At 40.8% G+C, this 19,096-nt stretch overlaps 1 protein-coding gene across 1 annotated transcript in view; it reads left to right on the top strand.

Moving 5' to 3' along the window:
* Nucleotides 1–877: 877 nt before the first annotated feature.
* MED27 (mediator complex subunit 27) overlaps nucleotides 878–19,096 on the top strand; it is a 93,726-nt gene continuing 75,507 nt past the window's right edge. Inside the window, exons 1-2 of the mRNA XM_084494033.1 lie at nucleotides 878–1,152; nucleotides 3,704–3,848. Coding sequence (XP_084350159.1) covers nucleotides 947–1,152; nucleotides 3,704–3,848 — 351 coding nt within the window. The 5' untranslated portion in view covers nucleotides 878–946. The remainder of the gene's footprint in view (nucleotides 1,153–3,703; nucleotides 3,849–19,096) is intronic.

Raw genomic sequence — 19,096 nt, 5'->3', positions numbered from 1 at the left:
TGCTTACTGAATTTAATTAATACCTGTATGAAAGAGGTGGTTATTTATTTTAGAAACTGAAAAAAAAAAAAAAAAAAAAACAAAAAAAAAAAAACAACCATCCCAGTGCTGCAGTTTACTCTGTGTGGAGTGACTACTGGCCTGTGCAGCGCTTCACTTATTTTTGCTTTATTTATTTTAGCTGCACTTGAAGGGTGAAAAAGAGCTGGTGGTAGGATCAGAAACATAATCAGCTCCTACAAAATAAAACCAGTAATGCTTGACATTATGACAGCACTTTCAAACTCCATGGTGCTTGGCAAACATTTGATAATTGAGGCTGGGTCTCACCCTGTTACAGTAACTCAGGCCCTAACCTTAAAAACTTCATTGTGCCCATGAGCGTGAGGCTTACAGAAACATTCTTGCCAGCCTAAAACTAAGCGCAGTTGTTGCAGAAGGACGGGGGGGCTTCCTTTCTATTTTAAATGATTTTATTTCTGTCGGAACGCCTGCTAAAATCCATACGGTACATCAAAAGGAGGGGAATACACCCCAGCTCCTGAGGTAGCTAGGATACTACTAGCAGCGAATGATGCAAAGCATGGGAAAATAGAAGGAGAGAGGACACCTGACTGGAAAAAAAAATAACATTTTGAGGAAGGAGACAGGTGTGTCGGAGCTACACACACCAGTGCTCACTTTTTTTGCCCCAGGGCCGGACAGACATTTCCTCAGTTTCTTCTTTCACACAGGGCGGGTGCAGTTTGCAAGAAGCAAACCCACCCTTCCAGAAGAAACCCCTGACGTTACGAAAAGACGAAAATAAATAAATTAAATAAATAAAAAAAATGCTGAGGGAGGCGCCTGAGGGCAGCACGGCCCTCGGACTACATTTCCCAGGCTGCTCCGTGCCGCCGCGGCCTCGGCACGCTGCGGAGCGGAGGGAGGCCGGGCCCGGGCTAAGATGGCGGACGGGGTGCTGAGCCCCGGGGTGAACCTGGAGGCTTTCTCCCAGGCGATCGCCGCTATCCAGGCGCTGCGCTCCAGCGTGACGAGAGTCTTCGACTGCCTGAAGGATGGCATGCGGAACAAGGAGACGCTGGAAGGCCGCGAGAAGGGCTTCGTGGCCGCCTTCCAGGAGAGCCTGCACTCCGTCAGCCGCGACCTGGGGTGAGCAGCCGGCCCTCCGCTCCCAGCACCCGGGCGGGGAGAGGGGTCCCCGGGTCCCCTCGGCTCCCGGAGGAGGTTTGGGGTGGCTAAAGGCGAAAGTGCCCCGCTCTGTGCCTCCCTGGGTGCTGCCTCCCCGTGACATGCCCTCCTGGAGGCTCCAGAGGGATGAGCCTCGCTCAGATGTTTGGCTTGTGGATAGGTGGCTGAGGCACTGTTGTGGCCGGCTGGGTGGTTTTGGTGGCAGAGGGATTGTTCTCTGTTTTTCTGAAGTTTTTTTGTTCGAAAATAATAATAATAATCGCTTTTTAGACTCTGAATCATCAGCAGCATCCAAGTGGTTGAAGGGTGTTACCAAAACTTGACAGGCTGGAAAGTTGCTTTGTGTAAATGTAATTATTTAGTACAGGCTGGTGCACTTCACAGAGGTCAAAACAACTCTTGAGGCTGCTGCTAACTGCGGCCCTGCTCGGTCCTCTCGGGTGTGGTGGGGCTGGTGCGTCCCAGTGGAGCCAGCGGTGCTGTCAGGGACGTGTCCCAGCACAGGGTGACCCCTTCCAGGGTATCCTCAGGCCTCCAGAGGTGTCCAGTCCAGGGTCTTCAGGAGGAGAAGCCCTGTGTTTTTTGGCTAATAGGTTTTGCTGATTTGTAGTTTGTAATAGTTGATGATGTATATAATCTCTTACCTGTTTGTTGCTTTCTATAAGGACAGAAGGTAAATAATCACTTTTGGGAATGATGCTGTACGCAGCTTTATAGACCTCTGTTGTGTCCCGTTGGTTTTTATGGTTTCCAAGCCGATGAGGCTTTGTTGTTCCCAATGTGGAAGCTGTGCCATCGCTTTGGTCATCCTTCTTGTTTTCTCAATGGCTTTTTAAAGGACTCTATAGTGTAGAATAACCCACAAGTCTTGTTTCCAAATGATAACAGATAGCAACAGCCTCTGACCTCTTTTCTCATGTGCGCTATGATACGCTTCTTTAGGTTGCAGTTCATCATCCGTTGTTTTGGTGCTGTCAAGTTCTTCAGCAACTCTTTGCAGTTAGTCTTGGCCCTAGCACCCTACATGAGAATAGCTTCATCATAAAGCTTTACCAGTTCCTTTTTCACCCTGTTTTCCAGAACATTAACGGATATGTTGGTCAGTACTCGATGCCATTTCTTTCTTGATACCTCTAGATCATGTTTTTGATAATTTGATATAAATTTAATTTGTCTTTCTGAAAATGTAACTGCTCAAAAATAATGTAATTTATATAACATCTTAATATTAGATAATTCTGTTTTGGTTTTGGGAAGCATTGGTTTTGAGTAGTAAGTGAACACTCCAATGTGTATTGAAGTTAATGCTACCCGTGGACTTTGGCGTGAGTCATGAAAGTATTGACTGGAATCCTTGTTCAGCAAATTCTTAATTATCTTGTCTATTCACGTTTATTTTATAGTTCTGTCAACAAATGCTAAGCATGTTCATGAGTGGCCAAAGCACAAGAGACTTAGTGTAGGCCATGGAAGCTTGAGGGAATAATGATTAATAGAAAAGAGTTTTGTGGTAGGAAAGCATAGAAGTTACTTAGTGGTTAGTTCCTTGGTCATTAATGTTTATTTTCATAACTTTCATTAAATGCAAACAGATATTTGGGATTTTTCTTCACAGAGATTTCCATAAGTCACGCTTTAAAGGGGCTGAATCCTGCTCTTAATTTAGTGCAAGGTTTGAAGTTCAATTAGAGTAGGATTTGATGTTCATGAGTCACGAGGAGAGGCACCTGATTAGTCATGTCATTTGGAAAACTGCATTTTATATCTGTGCAAAGTAGCCAGTCTTTCTTCTCCAGCTGATTAATGCGAGTTTTTAACATTGCCTAACTCTTGTTATTATTAAATGTAGCGTTTGACAAATGAGATATGAAGTAATAATAGATCATTTTCACACTGATTGTTTCTTCATGGAAAAATGGTGCTTATTAAGCTTTAGTTGGGTATTTCGTACACGTCTACAGATGTACAGGTTGCTCATGGAAAACAGAAGATGCTTCCTTGCCCTGACAACTTGGAATGCGTTAAAACAGTCACAGTCTTCGGAGGACCACCTCCAGGATTAGGACTAATGCCAGTTCATATGTATATTTACATGAGGACAGTGTTAATTTCTAGTGCATTATGGAAATTACAAGACATCTGCCTGCTTGATAATTCTCCTGTTGTCCATAGTATCGCAGCCAATGCTTCAAGTCAGAATTTTGTGGCTTCTGAGGGTGTGCTTTGCTCAGAAGATGACTTAGGTTCTGGAAATGTTTGTAAACAGGACACACCATAATTTGATTCTTTCCTTTCTGTCTTACAAAGACTCTTGACTTGTACTTTCTCTACTTAGAAGCAATGAGCAGTGATTAAGCTGTTTGTTTTTTAATCAAATTGGGCAGATATGTTAAGCGTACAGATACTAAAATAGAGTGTAAACATGATTGCTGTCTCTGTAGGAGGACTGCACATCTTAGGTACACGTATCTCCAGATCTGCCTTCAGAAAATGCTGTTGTATTTTCTTTCAGTGAGCTGGAGCGTCTGAGCAATCTGGTTGGTAAACCCTCTGAGAACCATCCCTTGCACAACAGCGGACTGTTGAGCCTAGATCCTGTTCAGGACAAAACACCTCTTTACAGCCAACTTCTGCAAGCCTACAAATGGTCAAATAAGGTAACAGAATACATTGATGGAATAGAGTTGTGTATTCCTCCAGAAGGACTGATTTGTGGTACAGCAAACCTCTGAATATTAAAGGCTGTCAAAATTGCTGATTTTTTTTATGAAGTGGGGAGCATAATACATACCTGGAATTACTTTCAAGTGAGATGAAAAATGGTATTTCAATTGAAAGGAAACTTTCCTGCAATTTAAGTGTTTCCATGTTTTTCTAAGGGAGCGTTGACTCCAAGACGGAATAATTCTCTTTGTAATAGCTGTTTAGCATCTTGTCTTATGTAGATATTAAATAAAAGTATGTTCTGTCCTCACACCTGTCAGTAATCATTGTAGCAGAAATTGGTGGGATATTAGAGCAGAGAATCATAAGCTTATGTTATGTTGCCTCTAAAACTATTTGTAGAAAAACTTGGAGGGAAGTTGTCATCATCAGGAATGCTGATGGCTTTCTGTATCATTTGCTCCTGTTAAAACCATTTCTGCCTGATTTCAGAGCTAACTCTGTATCAAACATCTTTGACATAGCTAATGTTTTTTGCATTGTATATGTTATGGAATTTTAAGTAATGCAAAAAGAAAATGCAGATAATACTATTGCTTTTTTTTTTTTGTATTTTTAAGAATGAATTGTTTTTGTTGTAAGAAACTTCTGATGAAAATCAACTCAATAATCTTGTGTGCTGAATATGTTTAGGGACGGAAGCTGGGTAGGTATCTTTGCCCTGGACATAGTCTACTTATGGTGGGTACATCAAAAATACCCCTTTCTTCCCATCCGATTTTATTTAATAAGTAAACATTACATTATTGCAATTAATATTAATCCCTGTGTGAGCACTGTTATGCTTCGGTTTGCCTGTTCCCATCCTGAATTTTTAGAACATGTACATTACTTTTTATAGAAATACTGAAATGAATCAGTATTTAAAAGTTTTCTTAAGATTATTTTTGAAGTGTTTAGTGAGCTGTTGCAAAATGTAGAGGATGGATTCATTTCTGTTTTGGAACTGCTGTTAGTGAGAGATTCTGGAGTTGTGGCTCTTAACAACTGTGTACAAGACAGCAGGAGTAAGCAAGAATAATAAATCTGAAAATAGCTGGGGCATTGCAAGACAATTCCACTCTAAATTATTTATTGCAGTACATGAGCAAGGAAGACTTTCTGGCTACACGAGTACTTGGTAGGCAAATTCTTGTTATAAACTGAGCCAACCGATTTAACATTATTTGGAATTAAGATGGACTACTACAATGATTTTTGTATGAATAGCACCATAATATTTATACAGCCACTTTTCAGAATGCAAATGTGTGTTATGTCTTCTAAAATCCATAGAATTCAGCATCAGTAGAAATTTTGGTATGGTTGGAAAATGGGGGACAGGAGAGATGTTAAAGTAGAAATTTGACAGCTGAGAAAATTTTTCTTGTTTGTTTGTGTTTCTTGCTGTTATTCAAAGTGATTATCGGCACTGAAGAGGAAATAATTTGCTACTTTCAGACAAAGCCACTTACCATTTATACTTAACTGCATGACAAGTTTAGAAGTTTAAGTCTTCAGTGATTTAATTCTTTCTTTAGGATATTATCAAAGTAAACTCTGATGATAATGAAATAGTTCTGGAAGAGTTATTATAATGAAGCTTTTTATTAACTTAGAGTCTAACGGAGGTTTGAAAAACAGTTTTTTAATACTAGCTTCTGATTTCAGAAAGCAGAAAGGTTTACCTGTGCACTCACATTTCAATTTTCCTAGAGAGGGGGGGAGGAAGTTTTTTTTTTTTTTTTTCTTCTAGCTTTGTTATCATTTTTTTTTAGCTGTAAAACAAGTCAAACATACAATTTCATTTGTATTTCAAAAATTGCTTTCTACCTAGTGGTTCTTCAGAATTTTACTGCAGTCTTTTCTAGGGTTTGTAATGACCAGCAGGCATGAATAGGTTGCCCCTCTTTCTAATAACAGATGTTACCTGTGCTGAGCATAGATACTACTATTAGCACCAAAGACCCTGGTGGTGCCTGTGTAGGTTGCTGCTTAATTCTTCATTGCTAAATACATTTCTGGGATAAGTATTATTTCATTACATCTTTTGGCCACCTTTTGTTTTCGTTATGTGTGCCTGGTGTTTGCTGTTGCTTGGAAGGGAGGATTTGGATGTGGTGATTTGTCAATACGCTTTATGCCTGTTCACATTTAATTTTTAATTTGTGACCCCTTTGTGGCTTGCTTGCTTGTATTTTTGATGAGCTGAGATAAGGGCATTTTCCTCTCTCTGATTGTTCATGCATTACTGATGGCCTGAATAGCCACGCTGCTGCCAGGGGAGGATAGATGGAGTAGTTTCAGAGCTTATGGTGCAATTCCAAAAGGACATTCATAAAATACAGGGGAAATGAACGCACACACAATTTCAGTTGCATGTTTCAAGGCATGCTGTTTATTTCTAAAACATGGGGAGCATGATAATAAAGTAGCTTGTAAGGCAGTTATAAGTCAGGTCGGTAATAATAGCTGGGCTATTTCATGAGAAGCAAATTGGTTTTTGGTATATCCAAGTACTGTATGTTTTTTAAAAATGGCTTTGATACATTTCTTAATTATTATTTATTTTTATCTAAAGCTGAAAGAACAATTAAAGGCCTGAAATGGTATGCTTTTAAAAAAGAAATCAGAATTTCAAAAATCGTCCTATATAATAGTCCGGTTAAAAGCTGAGATATATTTTTTGGTCCATTCATATCAGTATATCTGCTTTGTAATCAATCTCTGGCAGTTTTTGGAGACTGTAGTGATAGTAGTCTACCAAATACCATAAGCCACATGAAGCTCTTTAAACCACAGTAGTACTATCAACTTGTTAGAGTAGTTATTCCTTCAGATTAACAGCTTTATTTTTGATGCTGGGTCAAGCAAATACCCAGTCTTGGTTTGGTGATGGATGCCCAAACAAGTTTTTTGAGTTAAGTGCTGGGAAGTGTAGTGAAACTCATACTCACAGACTTTTTCCTTACAGGATTGTGTTATCTTGGCAGCTCTTGTTATTTATTAGCATCTGCTATCCTGATATTTACTTACTGCAGTTTACCCAATAGTTCTGCAGATGGTTGAAGTTGTCCATATAATAGAAGCAGCTGTTTGGGAACTCAACAGCTTGTCAAAGGCATTAATTACACACACATGCATCTGTAAAGGAACTTTACTTTTCCAGGTGTTTAACAGAGCTTAAAAGCTAGAGCTGACATAAACATGAGAAGTTTAAATCGATCTTATTGCAAGCAAAAGCTAAGTGGTTTTGTCTTTGCTTTTGCTAACTGGCTTCTTTTATAAATCAGTAGAAATCATACAGGTACAACAGTTTGACTGTGGGTGCACAGCAGCATGCAGTAGCTTTGGATCAGCATTTAGGCCGGCTTCATAGTTATTTTATTTTCCCCTATTCAATTTTATTTAAGAAAAGAGGTTTCCTTTGTTACGATTGACGTGCAGTTTCCCAGAAGGATCCTTATCTGCCCTCTAATGTAATACTGAGGATACGATATTAGATAAGACAAAAATGAGCAATCATTCGTGCGGGTGATGCGATACAGCCGAGGTATTCCCTGCAAGTTAGGGCGCTTGCAGAAATCAGACGTAGTCCTTTTGATGCAGACCATCCCTGTGTAATAGCTGTAGTTGATTTATGTCTGAAGAGTTTCTGTGCTGTTCTGGGACTGTTCCTCAGCACTCGACCTGCAGGGTGATGCTGCCTTGCTTCTTGTCACCTGCTGCCTACTTCTTGGTGGTATTAGGAGGCGAGGAAAACTACAAGGGAAACAAAGGGTTTTGTGGCAGGAGTGTAATTATTGATGATGCGATTAAAGCAATATAACATGGATATCTCATATATAAAGCATTTAATAAGCTTATGCTGGTATGGTTGCCTGAGCCAGCTGTAGCAGCCAGGGTAGATGCAGGTTTTTGGAGTCCAGAAATTTGAACTCATTCTTTGAGTAGGGAATTTTTTTTTTTGTCTGCTGCTTTAGTGAGGTTATTTATTGCCTGTAGTGTATATTTGTTCATCCTCTTTGCCCTTGGCAGAGCATTTGTATACCCTCGCCCCGTGCATGCCCGAGGCAGTGTCTGTTAAGGTGTTCCCTTTGACTCCAGTGGAACAGAAAATACGCAGCGTATTGTGTGTTCACTGAGCTAGGCAAATGCTTTCGGAGGGCAGGTTCCCCCTCTCTTAGGGGGTCCTGTCAAGTACTTCATGCCCAGCATTTGAGCTTTAATCACCACTATAGATTCTGGTAGAGGTTTTTTACTTATTTGAGTGTTGGGTTTTTTGATTTGTTTTGTGGTGGTTTTTGTGTCTTTGTTTTTTTGTGTTCTAATTTTATTTGAAGGGCATGCACCCAGTGAATCAACTAGCAAATTCCATAGGATCACTCTTTCTGCCAGGCTTAAAAAACATTGTCTTTGTTGGACAGCAGCAACCAAGTCTTTACTGATCTGCCGGGTGACTGCAGCATTAGCAATTTCCTTGCCCAAGTGTGTTGCCTACAAGCCTTCTCTCCCTACCCCCTTTTTTTTTTTTCTTGGTAGAGTTTATTTTCAGACTTCCAAAGAATACGATTAACAGCAGCACAGATGGGAGAAATTTAGAATAATTTTGGTACTGAAAAGGTGATGTTACCTTAATTTTTTTTTTCCTGGACTTCAACTTCATGGAAGCACAGTGCTGTATGTTGCAGTGAGCTGGGTAAATGTGTGCTGAGTTTGTCTGTTTGCTTTTCTCAGATTCCAGCCCGTCTGTAGTTTGAATCAACGTGTGTAGGTTTGGTGGTGGTGGTATTGTTTTTGTTGTCGTGAGATAGCATTTAACAGACATGGCAGTGGTGTGTTTGGGAAGGCTGTTAGCTACCACTTCAAGCAGAAAGCAAAAAAATCAACTTCTCAGACTTTGTGACTCTCTGGGTGAGTAGGATTTAGGTGAAATTATTTAATTTACTCATCTGTTACAAGACTATGGCAACTTCCATAGGCTTTACAGTATGAGTGGTACTCATACCAAGTGAACAGAGGTGGATAGTTGCTGTCATGAGTTTGTTTAACTGGCAAATACAAACCTAAAAGAGAGATTCCTGTTGATATGCAGAGTGAAATACGTTAAAAATATTTCAATTTAAATTTATTACCTCATAGCTTCCTCTTGTTTTTCACATGAATTTAAAATCGAACTGTTAAGATAATCACCGTTAATGAATTAAAATGATTTTCGGTCACATGACAAAATTAAAAAAGGAATACATAGTTTTCGTATATTAAATTATCTTGATGTGTTCCCTGATAAATTGTGTAAATTGTTTGTTGTAGGTCTCAAAAAAAATACTAATAAAAAAAATCAATAGAGCCTGTAGAGAAAGTCCAGACTTGTTAGGCTGCCCTTGGTAGCTTAGTATTGATTAGACACAAATATTGAGTTTAATGACAATAAATGCCATTAAATGTTAACCATAATGGTAGAGGAAGACCGTCAAAGCAATTTTTTCTTGTTCTTCCTGATTGTAAAATGAAGTGCTCGTTCCAAGCAACATTAATTTTCATTTTTGGATGCGCTCAAACATTTTGAATTTAATGTAGTTTTACAGTAGCATGGACAGTGTAACTGAATTATTGTGCTGGCAGTTGTCTGGAAGTGCAGGCAGCTGGCCAAGATTTTGTCCTTTCAGGACTTTATTCTGTAAGAATGCAGCGTTGTGATAGCCTGGCACACTGCTGTGTGGAGATCCAGCTGTTTTCTGCCGAGATTTCTTCCACCCTAGTTGGGGAAGGGTTTGAGTGTTCTCTCACATCAGTGACACACGTGTAGTATCAGGACAGACTGTCCCCATACCTGGATCAGCTTCTTGCCCAGTGCTTCTGGAGGCTGCTTTTGAAGATCACCTGTGCTTGCTGGGGTAGGAGGAGGAAGGTCTGTGGTGAGTAGGAGCTCTAAAGAAGTTACTTAGGGAAGATTTGAAGTTGCTAAGTCCTTTGGTTTGATTACAGAAGGGATCAAATGGAAAAAATAAGAATTGAATTGAAGCTGAATGGCTGCAAGCAGAGTGTCTGCCCCAAGAATATTTCTGTAGCGCTCTGAAGAGCACAAATTACTTTGTAGGAGCAGAAGCAGTGCTCAAAGAGGGACTGGGCTGCAAAATCTCTTCTGGATTACCAGGGGTGGACTCCTTTCCTAAGTAGATAAGCCATTGGAGTTGATATTCCTGCTGCTAGAGAAATGAGTGATACACGTCCTTGTGTTTTCTTGTACACAGAGCACAAAATAGGAGCTGGGCCACTTGGTTTCTATTCTTGCCTTTCTTATTAATTTTTGTTGTAACCTTGAGCAGTATGCATGATTTCTCCATGCCTCATTTTTATTATGGATAAAGTGGGATAATACTTAACCTACTTCTCAGGAGAGTTTCTGGTCTAAATGTGTCCCAAGTGCATTGGGTTCTTTGGATGGAAATGCATTGTAGATGCCAAGTATTGTATAGTTAGTGACTAATGTTGTTTGCCTGGCAGTCTGGAAGAACGCCCTTTAATGGGCTTTTAATTTTGTGTGATTTTAGTCAAATGTTTTGGTGAAATGCCCTTGTTATTCAGAATTAAATTAATATTCCTTTCATTATTTTTTTTAAATGACAACAGGTGCTTACTACTTTGCCTGCAGCTGCCATGGATATTAATTATTGGTCAGTTGTCTGCATGGAGAGTATTTAATTTTGTTATTGCAGGGTTGATTTTAGTGACCGGCAAAGATGGGGTTGGAAAATGCAGGTAGTGTGCAAATTATCCTTAATATTACAGTGGTGGTGGAAGAATCACTGGAAAAGCTATGAGGAAGGAAAAAACTGCTTGTAGCTTTGACTCTCCCTAGAAGTCCTGCCCAAAGCAGCACTGGGGGCATTAGAGATGGGTAACAGCAGCTGTGTCCATCTTCTTCTTGGGAGGGTGCATCTTCCCTCCTCAGCTGGGTGTCCCTGAGATTTACAGCTCTTGGGCCCCGAGTTTCATTGCCTTTTATTACTATGCCGTTCCTGAACAAAAAGCTCCAACCCAGGGCTATCCTGCCTCGTTTATTGTAACTGTGAAAACATTTTTGACAGCTAATAATCGGAACAAAAGGAAATGAAAATTACCAGCCTCTTTTTTCTTTGCATTACTGCTAAGATGCTGCAGCAGGTGAGATTTTGCTACACTTAATTCTTTGGCAGGTCAGTTGAGGTTCATTGACATTTTAGTAGACTGAGGTTAGTTTGTTCCTTCAAGAAGAGGAGAGTGACAGTCAGTACTTTGTCACTAAAAAAAAAAAAGAGAGACATAATTAGCCTTTGATTCTGGCTTGTTATGTGGTTTTGATGTTTTATATCTGTGATCTTCCCAGAGTTATAATTGTAATAATTCACACTAGGATGTTATTGCGAGATGAGGTTATACGGGTCCAAATGGAGTTTGCCTTTCTTGCTGGGTTGTGTTAGAGTACTTTATTTCAAATCTGAAACAGCCTGAGAGGATGGTAAGGTGTTTTGCTATTGTGGTGCCTGGTGTTTGTTGTTTTTCAACAGTATTTTGTAAAGCTCCAATCCAAATAATGCTGTAAGCAGTACTGGTCTCACTTTTCCTAATTATGGGAAGTGATACATCAATACACACTGTCATAAATCACAGCCCCCTTGTCAGCTGGTGGGAATTGTTTAATGCTGTGCAACACCTCTATGGGCTAATGAGTATTTTTCTCCTGTTCCTTTGCTAAGTATTAATGCTCTAGCTGTTAGCCTATTTCAGGATGGAATTGATTGATGTCGGTCTATTTTAACCAAAACACTTCTGCCCACTCCCAGTTCTTCCTCCCCTAACGCCTTTTCTCCTCTGCAGGAACTCTTCAAACAGTTGGTGCCGGATGGTGAGTTGTGTGATGTGTAAGTCAGTGATCACGTCCCCTTCCGACCTGTGTCATGCTGTCATCAGGCCAAATTGGTTAAAACTGCATTGATAATATTAATATCAGACTTGGGATCAAGCTAAGTCATGCACACACACAGAATTGCAGTATGCAGATGAATAAGTCATGGTACCGACATTAGGTTGGAATAAAATGCTTTACTTTTAGAAGCTGAGCAATACAGCAACGATACAACGTGCTGTCTAGGGATTAGTTGAAGAATATGGAATAGAAGAATGGCACTGCAGAACTACAGGAGCGTTGTCACTAACCCTCAGAGCCAGCTCTCCTCTGAAGTTTGGGTTTGTGTGCCCTCCCAGGGGCTTACCCTGACTTGCTGCTGGTGATGAAAGCCTGCTGGTCTTCCAGTGCGTGGTGGCCACCATGAAAGCACAGAGGATTTTGTCAGAGACTCCAGTCCCTCTAATTGCCCCAGCAAAGAGTGCAGTAGAAAGAGAGCATCACCAAACCTTCATCGTCATCCGAAGAGCTTGGTATTGTAAAGCCTGTATGTGCTTAAAAAACTTGAGTTGTTTATTCATCCTCATGTAAGAACCAGGCAGGGATTGTTAGCTGTGGAAAACAGCTTTCTTCTGTTTCGTTGGACAGAATAAAAACCTTATTCTCTCTGGTAAATCAATACAACTTCCTGAATTCTGTGGCTGTCTGTAAAATTGTCTATGATACATAAAGACTGGGCCCTTCTGTATTATTTTCAAATTATTTTTTATGTACATGGCAACATTTCCAGAGGAAAAGAAGGTCCACCTTTATGTTAGTTTCCTTTCTGTGTGGAAGGTTGCACAAAAAATCCCAACAAGCATATGATTTTATCATGTATGAGATGGGGGATTGGACTAGATGATTTTTCGAGGTCCCTTCCAATTCCTAATGTTCTGTGATTTTGGGGATTTCTGTCTTTTTTCCCCCCATGTCTTTACATAGTTGCCCAAACACTTTGTTTTATTTTTCTGGCTTAAATTGTCTCATAAGGCATAAACCAGAATCTTACCCAAAATAGTAAGATGTACCTGTGGTTTCACTTGAGAGAATTTCCTGAGGTCTGGCCCGTTATTTGTAGTTCTTCTAGACTAGGTTGTAGGGTTTTAATTGTATGGGAAAACCAAAGATGCTTCTGACATTCCCCATTGCAGCCTGCGGGTAGGAGTGATAACCGCTTTGGGGTCCTCATCTCTCAAAGGAAGCTGCGTCTCGCTTTCTTTGAAGCGAATTAAAGATGCTTGTAAAGTGTTTGGGGACCTTCATATGAAGGGTATTCAAGGAATATGAACACTAATATAAAATAACTGATAAAGCCGATAAACATCCTATTGGTATTCTTTCTGTGGAAAAGGTTTTTTTTGTAGCTTCTAAAGGAAATCAAACAAAATGGAAATTTTAATGATGTCACCCTGATGCTCTCCGCTATTGTTGTTGTCTGATCTTGCGCTGTGTCTGTTATTTGGGTTTTATGCAGAAGTGCACTCATCTCTAATCTCGTTTGCGTTTCTTTTTTGGAGTTACTAAAGCTGATCCCCTCAGTTTGTGGAGGGACTTGATGGTTTGAATTGCATATGAGCAATACTCAGCTCCTCCCCATTGTATCTTGATCAGACTCTGCTAATAACTGGGCTACAAAACATGGAAGTTGCCTAAAAGCTAATAAATGTGAAGATGGTCTGGGTAAGGAGCTGTGTGTAATCAAAGTGCAGTTCAGACAACTAGTTTGGATACCGTGTCATGGAAATTTACATTTAGTAAAAACGTGACAAGGATTTTATGTTCAGGAGTGGTTAATTCTGAGCTTTGACTATTGGAGACGTGTAACCCAGAAAGTCCATGGCAATTCTTGAAATCTCTAACCTCGATACATGTGCCTGAGTGCGTACTGCTTCTGATTTTCCTCAGATAAAAAAAAATTGCCCTACCCTGCAGTAGCATTGTCATTTTGTGGCTCTGGTGCTGTGACAATTGCAGAATGGGAGTAAGAAATTCCAGAGCACAACAGTGGTACCCTTGCTGTTCCCACAGATGCCTGCTTTTTAGTTGTGATACAAAGGTGTAGTGCAGAGGATGTGCAGTTGGTCTTAGATGGCCTTTGAGAGAATTTGATGCTTCCAAAATATTTCTGTTAATAAAATGAAATGGGTGATGATTTGAAGAAAGTTGTCTGTTCTCAGAGGTGTGAGATTTCACTCGTGACATTGGATAAGCCACTTAGGACGTTCACACTCTGCAGTAGATGCAGTCATTTCACATTCTCCTGCGTGTGTGCGCGTGTGGGGAGTAGTTGTTTATTTTTGCAGGTGAACTTTACTTCAGATCTGGCCAGATATCTGACCCAGCTTTTAGGGATACTTCAGTTTTGTGCAGTAGGCTTCTGTTCTGCTTTGTGAAAGAACCCTGATGAATGAATGACTCTTCTGCAGAAAACCCAGAGCTGACTTCGCTTCTGTTGTAAAGAGCTGCTGCTTGAGAGCCCCATGTAGAAGTCTGATTAGTGCTACAACGGGGCATTCGGGGGACTGGGAGATGGAGAACAGAGGATAGGTGAGAATATGGGTGTTGCACTCAGAGCAGTTTTGCTGCTAACTCCTCTTGTGGTTGGTACCTCTTGTTGGTTTCAGCTTGCATTTAAAGCAGAGTTGGGCAGTCCTGGAGGCTACAGCTGAAGATGACTTATCAGTATGTGTTGTCAGCTTCTCTGCCAATCTAAGGTTAGCCCAAGTCTGAGCAGTTTATTTAACCTGGTTTTAAATGTTATGAATGTAAAGCTTCCACTTGCACAAGAATCAAAACTGAATGAAGTATTTTAGCCACAGACATTTGTTCAGTTACAGTACATGCAGGAAAAGATGTCCTCTGGATTAATAGAAGAAGATGTAGTGAAAGCTGATTGATCCTACTAGGTGCTGGTCTTTTACATTTTTGATCTTTTCACAGCAAGATCAAAAGGGTTTGTACCCCGAGCAGCAGTTACCTTGTTGTGCTCTGTTGCAAGGTTCTTGGCTTAGTGCGGAGCGTGCAGTCACGCTCTGGTGCTCGCTGAATTTGCTGAGAACTGAAGTGCTCGATTTAAACGCCTAAAGCTAGACTGTGTGAGTAATCTGAGAGCTGAAATGGCTCATAACTGTAGTTGCATGCTTGCCTGGTGTCTTTGCAAACTCCAGGGAATGCATTTTTAGCTTACTTATTTTTTTTTTTTTTTTTTTTAATGCTCATGAATTGGCTTGTTCCCAGATAACATTTCTTCAAAGGCACACACACTGACAAGCTGATAGTAATAACTAATATACTTATTGGGTAGAATTAGTGTATATCATTATGTTATGAAAAGTAATGAACGTGTTGAAATGCTAAGAATATTTTCAAGATTACTTTAGATTGGGTTGGAGAGCGGAGTACAACGGCTACATCTTAAAATACGTAATAAAATCACAGTGGTCTTTGATGTTCAGACTTAGCCTTCAGAAGAAAGCTGTATTCAAAACCACTGCCAGGCCTGATTAATTTGCCTGTTGTGCTTGGATTTGCTAAGTAAGTTTTTGTAACTGGCAGCAACGTAGTGTTATAGGTACTCTATATATTCTGTGGGATATTAGACACAAATGAATTATATCTAGATGTGACATTCTACGGTTCTAAAATAAATGTGTTTATTTCTCATTACATGAAATTGCAATTCCTGTGGAAATCGATATTGAAAATACTAAAAGCCTCCTAGGATCTGCAGGCATGCACTGAAAGGAGCCATATACGTGTGCTGTTACTCGCAAGCGTTGGGTTAAAGTGACTTATTTTCATCTTTTCACGTCAACAGCAATTGAGTATATTTTCCTTGTTGCAAACATCCTGTCACTGCTACAGAAAACGAAGAGAATGGGGACTAGAGCAGAAAAAGTGCTCAGGTGTCTTTTAAACTGTTTTAAGCTGCCCATGGCTTGAAAATATTCAAGAATCTGTGATATGAGCTGTTTGACATTTTTCCTCTTCCAAACGCTCAAAGAAATAAATCTACATAAAGAGCAACTCACTTTTAAAAATGAGAAGAGGCTTTGCGACAGCGTCTGGAATCTCACAGTGTTACTTTATTTCCCTCTTTTGGCTGACCACCATGATAAAACAGCTGAATCAAATACATTCTTTTATGTATAAAATATATTTTTTGGGTCTTGACAGCTTGTTTCCAGTTTTAGTCTAATTCGGTTTGAAACAGCTGTTCCTAATCTCTGCAAAACAGTTTTTTGATGGAAATCATGACATTCTCAACTACAGCAGCGTTACCGGGCTCTCTCTCCTTGCAAAGTTGGCTTTTCGTTATGTTAAAAGAATTCTCCATTCAGAGAAAAAGCCACTTTTACATCAAATAAGCTGCATTCAAAGAATAATAGCTTTTCCCTCCCCCTGAAGTCCTTTCTCATTGAGGCTGGATGTATGTTTCTCTTCCTGCGTGACTTTTAAGAAGAAAACATCCCTGTGTGTTTTCCCATTAGTGCGATTTTTATTCCCATGTTCCCTGCCTTGCCCATATGCTTTCGGTTGGGTTCTATTTAGAGTTTTCTCTGCAGTTGTCTCTGCACTCAGACTTAGCGAGTTTTCTGGCTTGCCGCATGGTTCAGTTTTACTCCGGAGTCAGATCTCGTATTTTCAGAATTTTCAATGTAGCATTTTCAGTTTGCTCAGTGCCATCATTTATTTTTTTTTTTTTGGGGGGGTCGTCAGCTGCGTTGCTGGGTTCATCTTCCCGAGCTGTTTGTGGGAATTTCACAGATCACAGAGCTGATCCCATCTCTAAGCTCTCTTGTGCCTGAGAAGCAAAAGGTAAAATTCCTTTCCAATTTCCTGGGTCTTTTGGAAACCCTAGCGTGTAGTGTGGTGTGAAGCTAGTAACTTGCTGCAGAAAAGAGTTTGCTGTCTGGTTGACTGTGAACACAAGCGTGTGATGGTGCTGTGCGTGGACATCTCAAAACATTTCTGAAGGGAAGGGGAAGGCTTCAAGAGTAGCAGGGTTGCCAGGTTCCTAATGGCACAGGAAGGACTTGAGAGTTGAACGTCCTCTTTCCTCTCTCCTTAGCTTGCTGGTTGAATTTCACAACTCATTCCGTTCTGCGTGTCTTTGTCTTCCCACCTATACAGTGACCGTGCTGCAGGAGTACTTGGAGAAACCTGAGCGAGGCAGCGTGCGACGAGCGGGATTGCTGGCAGTGCTGATCCTGCTTCTGAGCCCGCTATGGGCTAATACCATCCTGAAACTTCTTCAGGGTTATTTGTTAAGGCACATTTTATCAGGTGAAATAAAACCTGACATCGAACATGACACAAAAGCTTTACTACTTAAAGAGCTGTTAAATATGTGTTCGCTTCCAAATTCAATGTTTTGCCTGGCAAATACTGCGGAGCGTTTATCATTTTCCCTGAATCTTTTTTTTCCCACAGTCCAAGGAACCTGACTTGGGGTTGTGTTAGGATTAAGTGAGATTACTAGCATCTTCTCTCCATCCCTCTTGAGTACCTTGTATGAATACATCCTAATAACTATTGATATCGCATTCATCCTGCGAGAAGCTGAGACCTTTAGTGTCTGCTGATGCTGCAGTTCTGATGTTGTGTTTTTCTTGCAAGTAAAATCAATTGAGACAAATCTTAGTAACTTTTACAGCAAAATAAAACGACTGTGCCAGGCAGCCATTGAAAGTTTCTTTTTTTAAGTATGGATATGCTCTTAGATCACACGTACAGGGTTGTTCCAGCAGAATTGATTGGTTGATCCCCTAGATTTAAAGGTCAACTGTAATCACATTTCGGCAAGATTGAAGAAGATATAAAATTGCTACTATGCTTTTCTGAGTTGTATACCCTCATCTGATGCTCTTTGCTTTTCCCCTGTACATCTTAATTTACTCAGCTGGAGCATCGATACATAAAGGGCGCGAGTCAATGTGCCTGCTTGCTCTTGTCAAGGAGGGAGCTGGGCAGATGGACGTCCTCCAAGCCAACACCTTCCCTCTGGGGGATGCGAGGCGGGTGGAAGGACGCCCCTACAGCCTACAGAGATGGAGGAGACGAATCTCTTTTTCTGTGAGGAGATCTGCAGCAGAGCTGGCGTGTCAGATGTTGCTCAGTTGCCAGAGTTAACGCATCCAAGAGAAGGCATTGTCCCTTCAGAGCGTGGCACAGATGGAAGGGAGACGCTGCACAGCCCTCTGACGGGGTGGACACCTTTGATAGTGGGGAATCAAAAGGAAATCTCACCACTAGTGTTTTATGTGACAGCTTGGTGTTCTGTAGTTCATAGAGACAAAGCAGTTTTGTAAACGTGGTGTTTCAAAATCACATTTCCATGTAGTAGACAACCGTATCTGCGTGCAGATGTGAATAAATTCCTTGGTAATTTTTGCAACAACCTGAATGAGCCAGCTGCTTGCCACAGCACACTGTGTGAACTAGAGGCAGGGAGGGCATCCAGGGGCTTGGGTGTAATTCATTTTTCCTGTAACAAAGCAAAAGGAATCCTGGAATGGCAAAGGGATTGGTGGAGAAAAAAGGAGTTTTAGTTTAAGCTGATAAACCAGAACATGTTTATGATTCTTAGAGACTTTTCCTTCGTGACAATTTTGTTATGTTCCGGTTTCGTACGGATAACTTTACTGTTCTTCTGTCTGGGTCTTTCACAGCAACAGAAGAGAAAAAGTGTTTAACATGGAATTGACTTAAATGGCAGGGAACTGCTCCTGCACTGGAGGCTGCTGCGTTGCAAATGCTTTAGCTGACCTTCAAGCAAACTGCCAAGTAACTTTGTGCTGCTCTGGTGTGGTTTGCGTGTATTTGATCAGAGTGTGCCAGTGGTCACGCCATAGCAAGGGCTTTGTAGGGTTAACAGTACACAGAAGGATGACCCTTAGAGTTACTTCCCAAACATGCCTGCTGTAGGGAATGTGTAAGTTACATTGTACAGACGTTATTGGTAGCAGGAGTCCAAATTACCTCCCAAAGCACTGTCCTTAGTGCATTTTCCTATGTGCTAACTTGCAAAATGCGCTAATTCCCAAATGCGTAGAAATTGAGGGTTTGGAGCTTTTCTGTAAGCATCCTGCTTTTAAGAGACACTGACAGACAGCGCTAGTTGAGGAATGTGCTTGAGTGGACTGAGAAGACATTTATTGTGCATTTATTGAGGGTGGCCTCTTTCTGAGGCTTGCAGTGCTCTGATGGCCTTCTAACTGGGTGTACGTTTTGCTTTGTCAGCCACAACGTGAGATCGGGGAAGCTAATGTC

This window comes from Aythya ferina (assembly GCF_964211825.1).
Source record: "Aythya ferina genome assembly, chromosome: 20".
Lineage (NCBI taxonomy): Eukaryota > Metazoa > Chordata > Aves > Anseriformes > Anatidae > Aythya > Aythya ferina.
Note: the sequence above shows the minus strand (reverse complement) of the source record. Positions and strands in the feature narration are given on the sequence as shown.